At 37.1% G+C, this 15,981-nt stretch overlaps 1 protein-coding gene across 9 annotated transcripts in view; it reads right to left on the bottom strand.

Annotated features, from left to right (window-relative positions):
- Nucleotides 1-15,981, bottom strand: part of RAD51B (RAD51 paralog B) — a 397,198-nt gene that overhangs the window by 378,724 nt on the left and 2,493 nt on the right. For all 9 annotated transcript variants that reach the window (XM_082058676.1, XM_082058677.1, XM_082058678.1 and 6 more), the window contains exons 3-7: nt 15,685-15,798; nt 13,336-13,452; nt 6,604-6,740; nt 1,894-2,013; nt 873-1,056 (exon numbers count right to left, since the gene is read on the bottom strand). In XM_082058676.1, the coding sequence (XP_081914802.1) occupies nt 873-1,056; nt 1,894-2,013; nt 6,604-6,740; nt 13,336-13,452; nt 15,685-15,798 (672 nt within the window). The remainder of the gene's footprint in view (nt 1-872; nt 1,057-1,893; nt 2,014-6,603; nt 6,741-13,335; nt 13,453-15,684; nt 15,799-15,981) is intronic.

The raw sequence follows: 15,981 nt of genomic DNA, 5'->3' as shown, positions 1-15,981 counted from the left end.
TGCTGGTATGATAGTTGCTGTGACCTCAGGAGCAGCAGAGGGAAAAGGCCTCACCAGTCTCACTCAAGTTTCTGCTACAGTTTCTCTCTTACACAGGAGTGACGAACAGGTTACCCATGCTAGGAAATACTTCCAGAAGTTGAGTCTCAATGACATCTTTCAAATTGATATGATCCTCCATGGATCATATAATGAAGGAACACAGACACACTTACACAGCTTACATCTTCTAAAGCACTTTTCAATCAGTTCCACCAAGTCCCTGCACTAAGTGTCTGTGTCTTCCTTTGTATTTTATGGGCAAGTCCACAGACAAGGACTTGCTGAGCTACTACCTTCATTTCTGCATTAATTAGCGTACGTTATCAGTCACAAAAGGAATTTATGCTGCTCCAGAGCATAAGGCAAGGCTTTTTGAGATTTTACAAACTTAAGTAGAAGGAAGAGTGGCAGAAACATCTTCACCTAGTTAGTTAGGAGTTCACACTAGTTAGAGTATGCATTGCATTAGAAGGGAACCATTCAGGGTAAGCAATATTTAGTAGCAGAAAACCAAAATATAAGATTTAAAAACAAACAAACAAATAAACCAACCCACAACAAAAAACAAAGCACTGAAACACAGCTGGAGAATCTTGTTGACCCTTATTTGAAGTCCTAAATTAAAAAAAAAAAAAAGAAAACACACACGACAAAACCACCAAGAAGAACAATTACTGTTCTCCCATTTCTCAAGTATTTTCCAACTTGTATAATACCTGCTTGAAGATTCCTTCTTTTTCTGGTTTTCTTCTTCCTGTCATTTCATTCTCCTCAGATTTTGTTACTTGATACAGTAAGGAAAAAAAACTAAGAAAGGAGGAACAACTTACAGGTATTGAGAACTCCTCTGCCAAATACTTCAACATTGATGCTCCTCTAGCCAAAAAGTTACTCCTCTCTGCCAGGTTGCCTTGCAGTTTTGTGTCAAACTCCTTTCTGACAACTGAAGCAACAGAGTCAATTATTATGAGCTTAACTTTCTTTGAAATAATTTCTTCTTCCAAAGACATAATCCTAAAAAAAAAAAAAAAAAAAAAAGTCATTGATAACATTATTTACACAGTAAACCCATTTTATAATCCTGAAATTGTTTATTTAAAATGTTTACTTTAATAAGCTGAAAGTCAGCCCCTCTTTTTCGCCCTCACACACCACCTCCACTAACATCTGCATGTATTGAAGAGATCTGGAAACAAATCTGAGGCTCCAGTGGGCCAAGGCAGGACCTCTCTCAAAAGAGAGGTGTGAAAGAACCTCTCGTTAGCAATACTATGCTGTACAACCCCTGAATGGCAGACAGCAAGTTAACTGGACACTGAAACTCTGCCTTTTTGCTCACAGTAGCAGCATCCCATTGCCAACACAAGAATTCTTGCTGTCTGCCTATGCAGAAGGTCAAATCCATCTCTGTGCACAGCCAAAGACAGTACACCAAACCTAATCCACTGACAATATGGTCTTAGCTCTTCTCTGATAAAGCTGCACTAGAAGAAGAAATTATTCTTAGAATAATTCTCCCACTAATGTAAAACACAGAAGATAATACTAAAATATAATTTAACTCACATGAACACTCTCCTTTAAAGGCTTACAGGGATCAGATCATACAGAAATTGTCTATCAGAAATTAGAAAACATGAACTGGATTAGCCACATGCTATGAAATGAGAAGAGCAATGTCAGTCTTTCTGTAGCAATTTTATTCTGTTGGACAGCATACTGTTATCAACATGAAAAGGCCTCAAATATATCAGTTACTCTACATAAAACTTTGATATAAAACAAATATTGTTATAGACAATCTGGTCCAAATGGTCTTTTTTTTTTTTTTTTAACTCTGGAAAAAGATACCTTTTCAGCACACTGCCACAGGTCAGGTCTCGATACACGTGAACGCTACGGGTCATGCAGAAGAGCTTTTCATCTGAGTCAAAATAGGTAGGGAGTCTGTTTCCTGCTATCTCAATCAACCTATCAAAAAACCAGAACGCATAACACTGCAAAAGGAATAATGTGGGATAATAAGGCATCGAGTATTCACAAAGCAAAGAAAGCAAACCTCTGAATGATAAGCAGACACCACGTATTACTGGAAAATTGTTTAAATGAAAAGCATACTTTAGCAGCCAGAGTGAAACACTGGAAATCAGAACAGTTATGTTCTTTCCCCAGTGGTGCACGAGGGAAAATCACCATGTGTCTGTACACAAAGAAACAGCACATCTCCTGTGGAAGGAAAGTGCAAAGTCTGCAGTTACTGGATGCAAAGTTCTTTGAGTTTCGTACAAGAGGTTCCACGCAATGGCCAAGCATTTTCATTTTTTAATTATTATATCTCAATATTGTTTTCATTTAAACAAACATACTCTCCAACTGAAACCATTTCCCCTTCCACCTTTATCTTGCAGTGAAATCATAAAGTGGACCTTGTGTCACCACAGAAATTTAACAAGATGGTAACAAACAGAAGATCCTTTACAAGATCCAGATAACGTGAAGGCAGGACTGCAAAACCAGGGCCCAGTTTGACTGCAAGTACTTACACAAGCAGTACACGTATGGAAAGTATGCCTGCCAAAGTGAAAGTCTTCTCACAGACAATCTCTCCTTAAAAATAAGAACAGGGTCATTTGGACAGGAGACTTTTTCACTGAAACCATTTCCATTGTGCCAGTTACTACGTTCTAAAAAGGGCTTATAGAATCCTAAGAAAAGATACTTTTTAGATGATAGAACAAAAAAAAAAATCAGCATTGTGTCACAAAGTGTCTGAGGCTCCAGCTGCCAGGGAGGTATGACTGAGCATCCATCCATTCAGATAGCACAGGTACAACTGCCATGACTTGATATAATGAAACGACTAAACAGTTTAAGTGGCTGCTTCACTGACAGAACTGAATGTGGGCTTCCATGGGTTCTCCATTACCTTATTAGCAAATTCACGACCCTTCAAAACTTTGAATTACAATTGTAAAGCATACCACTGTTTATTATCAGAGTAGACTAAAGAAGCATTAGATCACTGGTGATAACAACAAAAGACGACAGAGGAAGTTGGGTATTTGTTGTGAAAATACTTTTATATTCAGAACTATGCTTTGAAAAAACCTCTTGCACAGATATAAAACTAAACAATTTAGTGGTGAGAGGCTTACATTTTCAGTTAAATGATATTTTAGACATAAAATCATTGAGGACACTAAACAACGTACATTTTAGAAATGCCGACTGCCTGTAAACTCTTCAGAAGTCAGTGGAAAAAAGTTCCACCCCTCTGAACACAAGGCAATTTTATCTAGGTCCTTAAATAAAAGATCCAATAATTTAACTTAGAAACGCATACTTATATGAGCACTGTAATTTTATTCTGTAATGAAGATTTTATTTTTTAATGAAAGAAAATATGTTATTGTTTGTATTTTGAGCAGATATATCCTACCGCCTATAGCTTGAGAAGAGTGTCATCTAGTGGGTGACACCTGTCAGCACAAGTTACTGGTTATCTTGATGCTTTTTATTTAGCCCCCTTTCATTAAAACCCAAAATATTAAAGCTATTCTAGAAAAAAATCTTTTAAATCCCTTTTATTTGGTTTAAAAATATAAACACTAAGCTTGAACATTAATATACCTATCCTGAGTAAGCAATTACAAAATTGCCTGATTCTTAGTCATTAGATGAATTACTTCTCACATCTAAACTTGTCCTGCAGAACTTCCATGGACAGAATCTTGACTTTCCATTTGCACAATTAATCATGTAGAACATCTGGGCAACAGTGATCTATCATTCAACGGTTTGCATGAAATGAAACTTCAGTACGCTTCCTAACAGATACGCATATCACAAAGAACACCATTACACAGACTGCCTTAAAATGACACATCAAAATCTTGCTGAGATGGTGGTACTATTCACAGAGCTCCATGGAGGTTCAACGTTCTTTAAGATCTAAATCCCATTTGTCATAATGAGAACAAAAACTGCACAGAACATGTTCTCTGCAACCAGGGCAAAAGCCCATGGAGTACAAAAATCCCTGTTTGTTCTCAGCTTGCGTTCACAAAAATTTGTATCTAGTGTTTTTCACAAGCAATAAGAATGGCTAGAGAGAAAAGCAAACCAAACAAACTATTTTCAGACTTTCTGAATAAGCCTGGAATGTTTTCAGTTAATAGCTGGCTAGAGTGGAATTGAATTGCTACAAACCTGATGACAACAATTTTGATTTCCAGACTTAATATGGTCACTCCATTCACCTATCCTAGTGTCTGTGTTCTCACAAAGCTGAATGATGGGCACCACCTGCACTGTTACAGCTTTCCCTTACACAAGAGAGAAGTATATAAATCACAAAAACCAGTGGCATATCTTAGAAGACCTGCTTCAATTCCCATCACTCTTCTCAGCATTGCTATTAGATTGAACTCAACCGTGATGTTAGAGAATAAGTAATAAGACTATGAGAATTTGTGGAAGGAAAAAAGCTCCCTGCCCTGAAGTAAGACCTGCCAAGTAGAATGACAAAAGAGAAGTGCCTTTCAGCAAAAGAAATAAAATTAGCCAGCTTTATGCAGTATCTTTCTATTATAGAAGCAGCAGGGCATTACAGCCAGCACAACAGCTACAATTTAGCAACTCTCAGCCCTAGAATTCAGCATAGATACAAATACTCAGGCTTTCTGTAGACACTTGCAAGTTTTAAAATAGTGCCGGATAATGTCTCCATTAACCCCTTTAAAATAAGTTGCTATTAAAAGAATATCTGCCCTCTTATCTGTTGTGCTTAGAACAACAACAACAAAAGGCAAAAAAACCCTTATCACACACAGAATCTCTTCTACTTGCCATTTTTATTAATAAAACAGGATTACAGAATCGTAAGAAAATTCAGCTTAGAAAGAGAACTCAGGAGATCTCCAGCCCAACATCCTGTTCAAAGCAGTGCCAGCTACCAAGTCAGAAGAAGTTATATGAGGCTTTATCTAGCTGTACCTTGGAAGCCTCCAAGGATGGACGCAGCACAACCTCTCTGGGCAACCATTTCCAATTCCTGACCATCCTTATGGTGAAGCAACTTCTCCATATGTCAGCACAGAAATGGATTTCTATGTTCGCCTACCATCACCCTGCCACATACCACTATGCCATCTTCTTGATGGCCTCCTCATTGGCCATCTTATCCTTTGTAATAATGTTATTTTTACCATGTTTCTTTTCTACATCCCACTCTATTTTCAGGAGTCTCATTTTCATGTTCACCTGTTTTCCTTTTTTTTGGCATTCACCTCTAAGCCGTAAGTCTTAACTCACCCATTAAGTCCTACCCTTTTTTAACTATCTACATTTCAGGGACCTGAAATAAAAATTAAGTATGTAAGAAGGAAGCAACATATGTTGCAGAGCCATTGCTTGAAGTTGTGTTGTTTGGTTTTTTTTTAATATATTACACTTACAGTTTACAGTAATTCAAACTTGTGAAATTAACTTGACAAAAACAGGTTTAGAAGCCCCACCTTCTCACCCACAATAACTTGAAATGATAAAACAATGCAAATACATTTGCTTTGATACTCCAGATTCAGGCCATAGGTATAACTACTAAGTAATCTGAAATATATAAATTATTTCAATGAACCTTTTTCTGCCTATTTTTCTACACAAACAAGGATGAGACTACTGTACTTCTTATCATACCCCAGATCCTTGATAACTTTCAAACTCACTAATTCCAAACAACAGTGACAAAGGAAAAGACATCTCAAAAATATCAAATCCTCATGGTTAAAAAAAAAAGTTGGTAGCTAAGTAAAGTAAATTAGAGCTATCTTTAAGGAAATACTACAGGATTATATCAGCAGTTAATCAGTCGGTTAACATGGGAAGAGTGGTAATCAACACGTGCATCCATCTGTGACTCTCAAGCAGACACCACAGACGATGCCTCCTGCCCATTCAGCAGTCACAGGACATCATAAGCACATAACCGAGCAGTTTAGGTTGCATGGGCAAAGCAGAAGATACTAGAAGAACCAGAGATGTTACAGAAGTATGGGAATATCAAACTGCACAGCCACCGAGGATATAGGAGAGATATGAGGTTCTTGCAGAGGAAATTGGAAGTGCAGAAGGGCAGGGCGCCCCATTCAGCAGAAACAGGACAGAAATCTGAGGGAAAACTTGCTGCGCCTGTCCTGCTGTTCACAGAAAAAATCTTTGCATCCTTAAAACCTTCCTGCTAACTCAACAAACTAAACTGCAAAGAAAGGTTTCAGGTGCAGGACTGTTAAGACCACTTATAAATTTGGAACGCTACATCCACATTGTCATACCACAGCTGGAATCTGCAACATCATACAAATTACGAAGGCAAGCAAATCATTCTATTAAACTAATTTAATCATCTATGGAACAACTGCATATATCAGATGAACGCTTAGTAACTACCATAGGTAGTTACTTTAATAAATGCTCAATTATTGCTCGGAAAAGAATCGAAGGCTACAAGATAAAAGATGCTAAAGAAGTTTCAAGTGTGTATTTTAGAATTTTGCATCTTACCTTTCAGCACTGAAGGCAGACTCTGTATCAATGTATATAACAGCCCCATTTAGTCCTCCCATGCTTACAGGCAGTGTAGCCAGAACACTCATCATAATACAAAACTGAGTTTTGCCACAACCTGCTGGGCTAGTTATCTGGAAGAAAAAAGATCAGTAACATAAACAAGAGATGTCACATTCATTTCACTCTAATTCTACTTTTAACTAAGACCCATCAGCCAGAACTCCTCAAATGCTGCTCTTCCAGATACCAAAGCAGGACACGGCCACAAAAAGACAGAAAGCAGCCCACGAAGAGCAACTTACAGTTACTCTTGGATCTGTGCCTTGCAATCAAACTCATGCACTAAAGAATAAACAGTTCTTCTTCATACATAGCTTTATGCTTGTATCTTACTTCTTTGACATCTTTTATTACCTCTCATATTTGAGGCCCCCTGTTTCCCCCTGTATGTTACAGATCTTCCCTAGAGCCACCACTAAGTTCTCTTCCATCTCCTTCTCTGTGCTACCTTCTAAAATTGAGCCAAATTAGAAGATTCAGAGTTGACATTCAGATTACATCAATGACCTTTAGAGCTGAAAACAAAGTCCAGAGCTAATGAGTTCACAGATGCAAATGACTGCTTAGGAATCATCATTACTTGGGTCACAACCAGGTCTCCCTTGGAAATCACAAGGATAATCGCTTATATCCTGTAAAGACTGAATGTTCATAATGAACCATACATATACATATACAAAAGACAGATTTCATCTGTCCCAGAGACTATATTCTGTTATGCAGCATGTGTTTTGTCATTTGAGTTAACTCCCTACTACTATATATCAACATGAACACCATTTAATGATCCAGAGCAGCTTGCCAATATTAAGCTCTCACCTGTGCTTACTGAAAGCCTACTGCAGTTAAGCAGTACTCAGAAAAATCACACTCAGTTTGTGTGAAATGGTTCCAGCATGATTTTGATCCAAGAGAAAAAACACAGGGAACAAAAGAATACATTGTTTGATAAGATCCCCAGTTTCTGAGAGCAAGATTCTCTACTAGAGATGGCAGTATGCTGTTCTTTATCCACTGCAGATCTTGAAGAGATTGCAAATGAATGCTGGGCTCTGTGTTCATATAATCATATGTTCATTACTATCACAGTGGATCTTTAAATACAGTATCACATTGTCACTGCTTCTGGGAAGGGAGATCATGACACCTTAAATACTAAGAGGGCTGAAAAACAGCAAATACAAAGTTTAAGTGACTTTGGGCACTAAAAACAGAGAGTGACGGGTTCATTCTCATGCTAGTAGGGTCTAAATAATAATGCAAGACGCAAGTAAGCCTCTCCAGGGAAGTTAAACTGCGAAATGAAGCACACCTCCTCAAAACACCTAGTACTGTCAAAACAAAGGCTTAGATACAGAGCCACTGGTTTAAATTAAAAAAGAAACCTTATAACAGATAGACAGTCAAAATCAAACACCCTTTTACCACAAGATACTACAGTATTGCTATGGTTCCATTTTAAAAAGTAGTAACATCACTTAAATAACAGAAAGTCTACAGGGAAACACTGAAGGACTGCATTAGCTACAATTACACATTAGCTACTGTTAACAGTTGGTTAAAATCCCTTTAAACACTCCTGTCTTTAAACAAGGCCTGAAAACCAAGCCATATCAGTCAATCTACTTGAAGCTTTAATGCAAGAGAAGCATTAGATGATTTTTCTTTAGAAGCACATACTGCATTTAGTGAATTATAGATCAGGAATCAGTCATATTTATGCAACTATCTGTCCTCCATCCAGTATACTTAAATAACAAAATATCATATCAACAAGAGCTGTCGCATTTCAATATGAACCCAAAGCATGCATACATAAAAAATGCAGAGCCAATACACATTCCTTAGACTGTGATAGCCAAGGAATCTCATCAGCTTTTGCTAGTTGAAATGAAGACTTGAAACAAATGAGGAGAGAGCATCAATCCAGTTGTTAAATTAAAATGTTTGGACAACTGTGAGGAGACCTCAAAAACGTTTGTAGTTTCAGCCTCGCCTGGGAGGTGTGTTGGAATCAACTTTTATTCAGTAGCTGATGCAGAAGCTAATTCAGCAGAGATGCAGTAGAAATGTCTGAGGATATGAGCATCATATCAGCGAAAGACAGGGAATCTTGCAGGATTTCTATTCCAAAGACAACAATACTTCATCTTTTATCAGCATAACTTTAAAGGGTATTAAAATGAGATTTTAAATAATCCACAGTGAACAATTTTAAAGAACTACCACATTTTAGTGCTGTTACCATTGGTTCAACAAGTGCTTTGAACAATACAGTATTAGTTTAAAAAAAAAAAAATCCTCCAATATAATTTAAATCAAATGTCTGCAAAAAGTTTGCTTTCTTTTACTCTAAATTTGCTCTGAAAAAAAAAAAAAAAAAAAATCAAGTCCACCCAGATGGAAATGTGAGGACCATAACAGTTTTTAATTTATCTCTGCCTAATAAAATATACTTTTATTTTTCAATAAGCTATATATCATTTTCTATGGCATATCTGTAGGGTTTGGACGAAGTCACAAGGAGCTAATTCTTCTTCAGCTACCAGGGAATTAAACTCTTCAATATTCACAAAGTCGCTACTATAATTTTTCCTTAGAGGAGTTGGCCAAACGCTCTGACATCTGACCACAAAACTTCAGCTATGATTTAATTTCCAACTTAAAACCTTATAGTGGTTTGGGAAAAAATGGTCCGAGACAGTGTAACGCAAATCAAATCCCTCTGGCACTCAAAAAGCAAGCAGCTTTGGCTGTAGGAGATACCACCACAAGTCTTAACCCTATGGCTCATGTACTCAAATTCCAAGTTTCCAACCACCCCCACTGCCGGCTAAAGTAACAGGAAGACAACGATTTAGCTGCACCAGTCAGGAAGTAAATGCTGCACACTTCTCTCAGAATATCTGCCTAATAACAAAAAGGCCAAAGGGCAATATGCTCATCAGCTATGCTCCAGTAAGTTGCAAAAGAGCAAATTAAAATTATTAAGTTCCAAAATCACTTGAGTCCAAAAAGAACATGACTTGAAAGTGTTTGCAAGCTGCAGTACAGCATCAAGCAGCAGCAGACACTTGATAGCTTTATACTAAAATTTCATCTAACAATCATGCTGAAGAACCCTTGCAGTGCTGCCAACCTTTGAAACTACTTCAGATGTCATGACTTTCGCAAAAATGCTTTTAAAAATCTCCAGAAACAAGCTTTAAATTAGAAACTCAGTTTCCACATCGTTACTTATTCTCTGCCTTTACCTTTGCTGAGAAACCCCTAATACATGCTTTAATTGCTTTCCACATTTAATACCTGAAAGAAAATAAAAAGCAACACGCCTTTTTTTTTAGACACCTCTAATCTCTTAAATTGGTCATCTAATTTCTGGAGTCTACCTAGTTCTCTCTATAATATTTCTAATTAACTGGTTATTATGCAACAGTATTGTCAATCTGGCATGAGGCTGCAACAAAGACCAAGCTACTGGTGGAAGGATGTGGTGCTTGCAGTTCTGGTCTCATCCTCTAGACAACTCATACAGACTGCGACATCTCAGTCACTTAGTGAGGTCACCTACAGAACACAACTGCATTAGGCAGGTCCCCGTATTTTCAACCAAAACATGTTAAAATATAAAAAGCTTAACATTTAAGTGTTGTGATTCTTTCAGAAGAAAACTTGAAGTGCAATACCTTTCCTGGCACAGCACTTTTCATTTACAATCAGATAAAAGTTCAGCTTATCTTTGAATATATTTCCCCCAACTACCTTTAAATACATTGATACATATGCGGTATGACCATTCTCAAAATAGAGTTTAGCAAGTTTCCCAGATTTTCTCATATCTAAAGAGATAAATGTTTTAAGGGAGCACTTAAAAAAAATTAAAAAAAAATACACAATTAGTATTGTGACCATCAACCAAGCTGAGAGGTGTTACAGAATACATAGCTCTGGAAAATTAAGCATTTGCATTATTTTATACCATCTCAGGAAAATGATAGTTGACAACCATGTTTTGAGATCAACTGCTTGCAGAATTTACTTTCAAATTAAAAAAAAAAAAAAAAAAGGCACACACACACAAAAAAAAAAACCACAAACACCACACACATCAATTCGGAAGTCAAAGGTTAGAGAAACTCCAACAGAATGCCCAGCATGTCAACCACTGCTCTTCCCCAATCTCACTCTGGAGCAAGGCCAAGAACACGGCAATCAGCAAGCTGTATGTCTATCAGTGCTCCACAGCCATTCTACCTGGTCTTCAGGCAAGAACACGTCAGATGGACTGCACTGACAGCTGAATGATAGCTATGCTAGGATTAAGAAAAAAAGGCAAATATTAACAACATTGTTATCAGCAGCTTTGTAAATAACCTGTGTGGCTCTTCCGACCCAAAAGGATCACATCCACTTATTTTTTTTTAATTAGGAATAAAATGTTCCAGGATTCCTTAATGCAAACTTTTACACTCTGGCCATCTTTTACTCAAAATTGCCAAGCCATGGGAAAGCAGGCAGAATAGACTGGGTTACCTGGGTTGACCTATAGAAGGGCGACATCCTTATTCTGGGCACCACTCATGAGCCAGTCACAGGCTCAAGGGCAAGTCAGCGTATCGCAGAAGACACGTCTCCATCCTACTTCTTTCTTCTATCTGTGCAGCAGTGCCTCCACATTTCAGCCAAAGAGGCACAATTCAGAAGTTTGAGCAGCATAAGCATGTGAACAGCCATTCTCATCTCCACCAAGGAGAAGTCAGTGGACCAGATAGAAATCCCTTAAAGCCAGATTCTAGCCACAAGTGAGCATCATTTCTTTTCAAACACAGGCTGCACTATTTCATCAGTTGTCTGAATAAACAACAATTCAAAAGAAAAGGAGTCAAACTACATCTAGTGTGGCCACTGCTTTGGTGATAAAAATATTTTCAGGAAACAAATGTTCATCTCCTGCTCAAAGTACTATCCTCAACAGCAGTATAGTTACGATCTCAGGACCCCGCATATCCCTCTGCTACAAGAACAGCTCTTCTTCAGTGAAACTGAAATTACCTAGTCTTTTCTCCCAGAATTTAAAGACTAGCAGTATTCATCTTAAGAGTAAGTTCTTCTGATCTAATTTTCTTATAGTAAATTGATAGCAAAGCTAGGCTTAAATATGAAGAGTATAATAATTCTGACAGACCAATGAAAGTTCATGGATGCATTCTTCAACATTTTTATGAAGACCTGAATGCTGTATATTCCTGTATATCGTATAGGAAACAAAATACTCAGAATATTTAAAAAGTAATAGCCTCTCATTACATAATTTTACTAGAGCAGAAGCTGTTACAATCTAAACTCAGTGCTGCTTAAATTCTAATGTGTTTTAAGTCACTATTGAAATAAGTTATTTTTTTATTATTTCTATCCAAGATCAAAACCAATCTAGTTTGATTATAGGGTGTGCAAAAAATGTATTTTCCTCATAGTAGGATTTTTATAACTACTCACTTATATTCCTCTACTGTGGCAACTTGCCACAGTAGACAAAGAAAAGCACTTGGTAAGGACCATTAAAGTGTTCAAGCAAAAAAATTATTTAAACCTGTCTAAAGTCAGAGCACAAAGCACACAATACATACTTTTCTAACCATTTCAAGTGCAGAGGTGACTTCAGAACTTAACTTTAAGAATGCAGGTACAGCCACATTTCATAAAAACTCTATCTCTGGATTCTTTCTCTACCAGGGCCTACAACAGATGGATAGGGGAATAACACAAGAACAGGGCACACATATATCGATACTCTCTCCATTATATACATTCCTCCATCTCCACTTATAGCTTGCATTTTTATAATACCCAATGACTCCTATAAGCATCTACATAATTCCTGTCTTTTCAGATTATACAAACTATGTACATTATTATCAATGTCTGTGAGGTCAGAGAGAAATCCAAGCACCAGAAGATGAAGTGCTCCTTGTTCTTAAAAGAAAATTCCATGCAAAAAAGTAGCATTGCATACAAAGGCCAGAGAGCAACAGATCTATAGCAATATATATACATATATATGAAATTTGTAGCCTTGCCATGTATGCGCATATAGTACAGGCCTTAATTACAGTGCCTTTTCTAAAAAGAATGCATTACATATTTATCGCATAAGTTAGTTACATTTTTATATAAAAGCTCTAAAAAGTCATTGTTATGCCCATATGTTTCGCCCTTTTGTCCTATTTGCTTATTCTACCTTCATGAAAAGTAACTTAGTAAAGTCAGAGGGAGTCAGAATTAAAAGGACAGACTCCTGATTCAGCACCTTGTGCTCTGACCACGAAACCACACTGCAGCTTTCTCACTGTAAAATCTAGTCAACAAATCTCACAGATTTCCTGGGAAAATTTTCACTTTTTAAAAGAAAAACAGAATCACCAAATTTTTTCATTCCTTTATTTTCTTATTTACTTGACATGCTGGGTGGAAAGGAAAAAAGAAAAAAACAAAACCAAAAACAAGGTGCAGCCTCTAACAACTAAACCCAAAAGCACTAATCCAAATTTTTTTGCATAGTTTGTGTTTAAAGCACCTAACACAAGACAGTCCGATCTATGTGTGACTTTTGACTTCAAGTTGTGATCTGTCACTGTGGCAAAAATATATTAATATTAAACAACTTACCTCTGTGAGGGATCCACAGGGCACTCCACCATGCAAGACTTTATCCAAACTATCTAGCATGGTGGATAAAAAGGCTGAAGAGGGACTGACAGACTTCTTTAGTTTCATTTCATAAGCCTAGAATAGTGGCGGGGGGGTGGGAGAAGGGGAAGAAGAAAAAAATAAAGGAAAAAAACCCACACAAATCAGAAAACACCTTTTATTTTAAATGGAAATAGCAAATTGCTCACATTTACTTTCATCAACATAGAATGTCTTAACACTTGCCAATAAGCAAACTATTCCTATCTTCAGTTATAGTCCCCTGTTAGCCCATCATCCTTCCCTTGCATTTATGTCTCATTTATAGGTCACAGAGAAAATTAAATTTGTTGTATCACCCTCACCACAATGTTAAATTATAATAAGCTTTTTATAATGATGTGTCAAAGGTTTTCTCTGCTCCTATTCAACAAGGTTTGCTGTAACTCATAAAACTTCAGCTTTTAAATATGTGTGTGGTTAGTGACCAATGCAGGACATTCACATGAAACCTAAAATCATGAAGTCCCTGGGTTAACATTTGTTACCAATTAGAAACTGCCTGGCTTCAAGGAAAGGTTTGCTAAACGTTCTCAAGTCTTCAAACAAGTCTGGACTGATCCAGTAGCCATTGATCATTTTCCACTTTCGTGAGGAAGACTAGTCAAGAAGATGGGAAAGAGATAAATATAGAAGTGAAGAGAGTTGAATTCCTAGTTCCTCCGCTGACAGGAGGAAGTGGCCCAAGATCAGAAATCTAGTTCATAAGAATTCTCTTCACTTGAGGAATTAATTTACGTCAGATAATGTCAATGCTGATCTTGAAACATCAGAAGGTGATGTTTTCAAAAGAAACAAGTCTTGCTTGCATCTTGCTAAAAGTGAGACATGCCTCAACCACTGAGCATCCTACACACCAGCAGTCTGATTTTAAAAGGAACAGTCCAAACCTAAAGGTTGTTGCTCTAGTCACTCCTTAGCTAACTTCCTCTCTGATGAGCTAAGTAGGCTTCACTCTGTACTTCCATACTGTGAGCCAAGTTTTCCAGAAATTAGAGTTCTACTGTATATCTTGGCATAATCTCAAGTTTTGCTACCAGCGCTTCTAATGTTATATCTGGATAGTATTTTTCCCTTATTTATAAGTCCTATTATCTTTTTTTAAAAAAATCAAAGATTTTATAAAATCTTCTTGCTACCTCAATCATGAAGTTATATCAGTCACTCTGACCTGAAGTCCCTTTGAAATCCTATGTTTGCAAAGATTCAGTCAACATTCCTTAAAAAGAGTCAACATCCTCTGTTTTGGGACATACAGTTCTGTATTGTATGCATACATAGCTGGTCATCTGTCAGCTGGCTCTGTATTAACAGTCCTTGACAACTGCTGTTTCTTATCTACCAAGCTTCTTGGCAAAGAAATCTGATTGAACAGTGAAGTGTGGATGACAGGCAAAAGTAAATGCTAGAAGTCTACTTAAAACTTCCATCTGTCTTAAATATATTGATGATTATTAACAGTTATGGACAGAAAACTAGTAGCTAGGTTTACAGGATAAGCTATATAAATTCTGCATATCGCTAACTTTAATGCAGTATGTTTGTGAATTTAAAGATTCACAGAGTTACTGCTACAATTACTATGCCAACTACACATAATAAATTTTGATGTGGCTTATTTTTCTCAGGAAAAAAAGCAGGCTGCATTGAGACAGGTCAGAACTGTCCATGTCCTCTCTGTTCTAAAAATACACCATTTTTGACATCTTTTCACCTGAATTCAAAAAACAACATGAAATCCAGCCACTGCATTGCAGCTAACATCTGTTTCCCTCTTGTACTCTCCCCAGTCAGGCCACCTGTAGCCTAAACCACACCACAGCTCATTTACATGTATGGAAAAAAATCCTCAAGAAGTTATTTTCAGGATCACTTCACTTCTATGCACCCATTTTATGTCTAAAACCAATATTTATACTGAAATTCTTATTCTTTGCTTGTATTAAATGATGTTGGTTTTATTGTTTTTGACTTGCAGGCTCCAAACGAGAAGCAATTTTTATAGGCTGGATTGCAAGAGAGAATACTGTATTTCTCTATTGCACTCAGAACCAATTCTGCAAGCCTGAACAATCTCTTGAGGATTTAATGCCTAATAAAAGTCACTGCATCAAACTAAAGTATCTCAGAGATGAAAAATTAAAAATAAAAATATTATTTCATTGTGCAATCAAACATCACAAACCTCCCAGGAAAAAAGATGAGTGACACCATTTAGCTTTTTCCCAGGTATTGCATTAAAAAGAGAATCAACACAAGTACACTTACTGTCTGCATTTTGGGAGCACAAGCTCGGCTGACTTTACAGAGAAGTTTCTGCACATCATAGTAGCTCTGTCCCGTCACCTTCATCAGCTCCAAGAGGGAAAGACATAAAAAGTCCTGAAAGATAACAGAACAGTTCAGAGAGCTCAACCTAGAAATCAAGACTGGGTACTAAACTGATGCAGTTAATACTCAACTAGTGCACATCCCACAGGTTTAGCAACTCTGCCATGTTACGCACTATTTTGTTACACCTCTCATACCTTTCTCTGACACCAGTATATTAAAAGAAATGGTACT

The sequence above is a fragment of the Streptopelia decaocto genome (assembly GCF_964273445.1).
Source record: "Streptopelia decaocto genome assembly, chromosome: 7".
Taxonomy (NCBI): Eukaryota; Metazoa; Chordata; class Aves; order Columbiformes; family Columbidae; genus Streptopelia; species Streptopelia decaocto.
The sequence above is the reverse complement of the archived record's forward strand: the minus strand, read 5'-3'. Positions and strand labels throughout refer to the sequence as shown.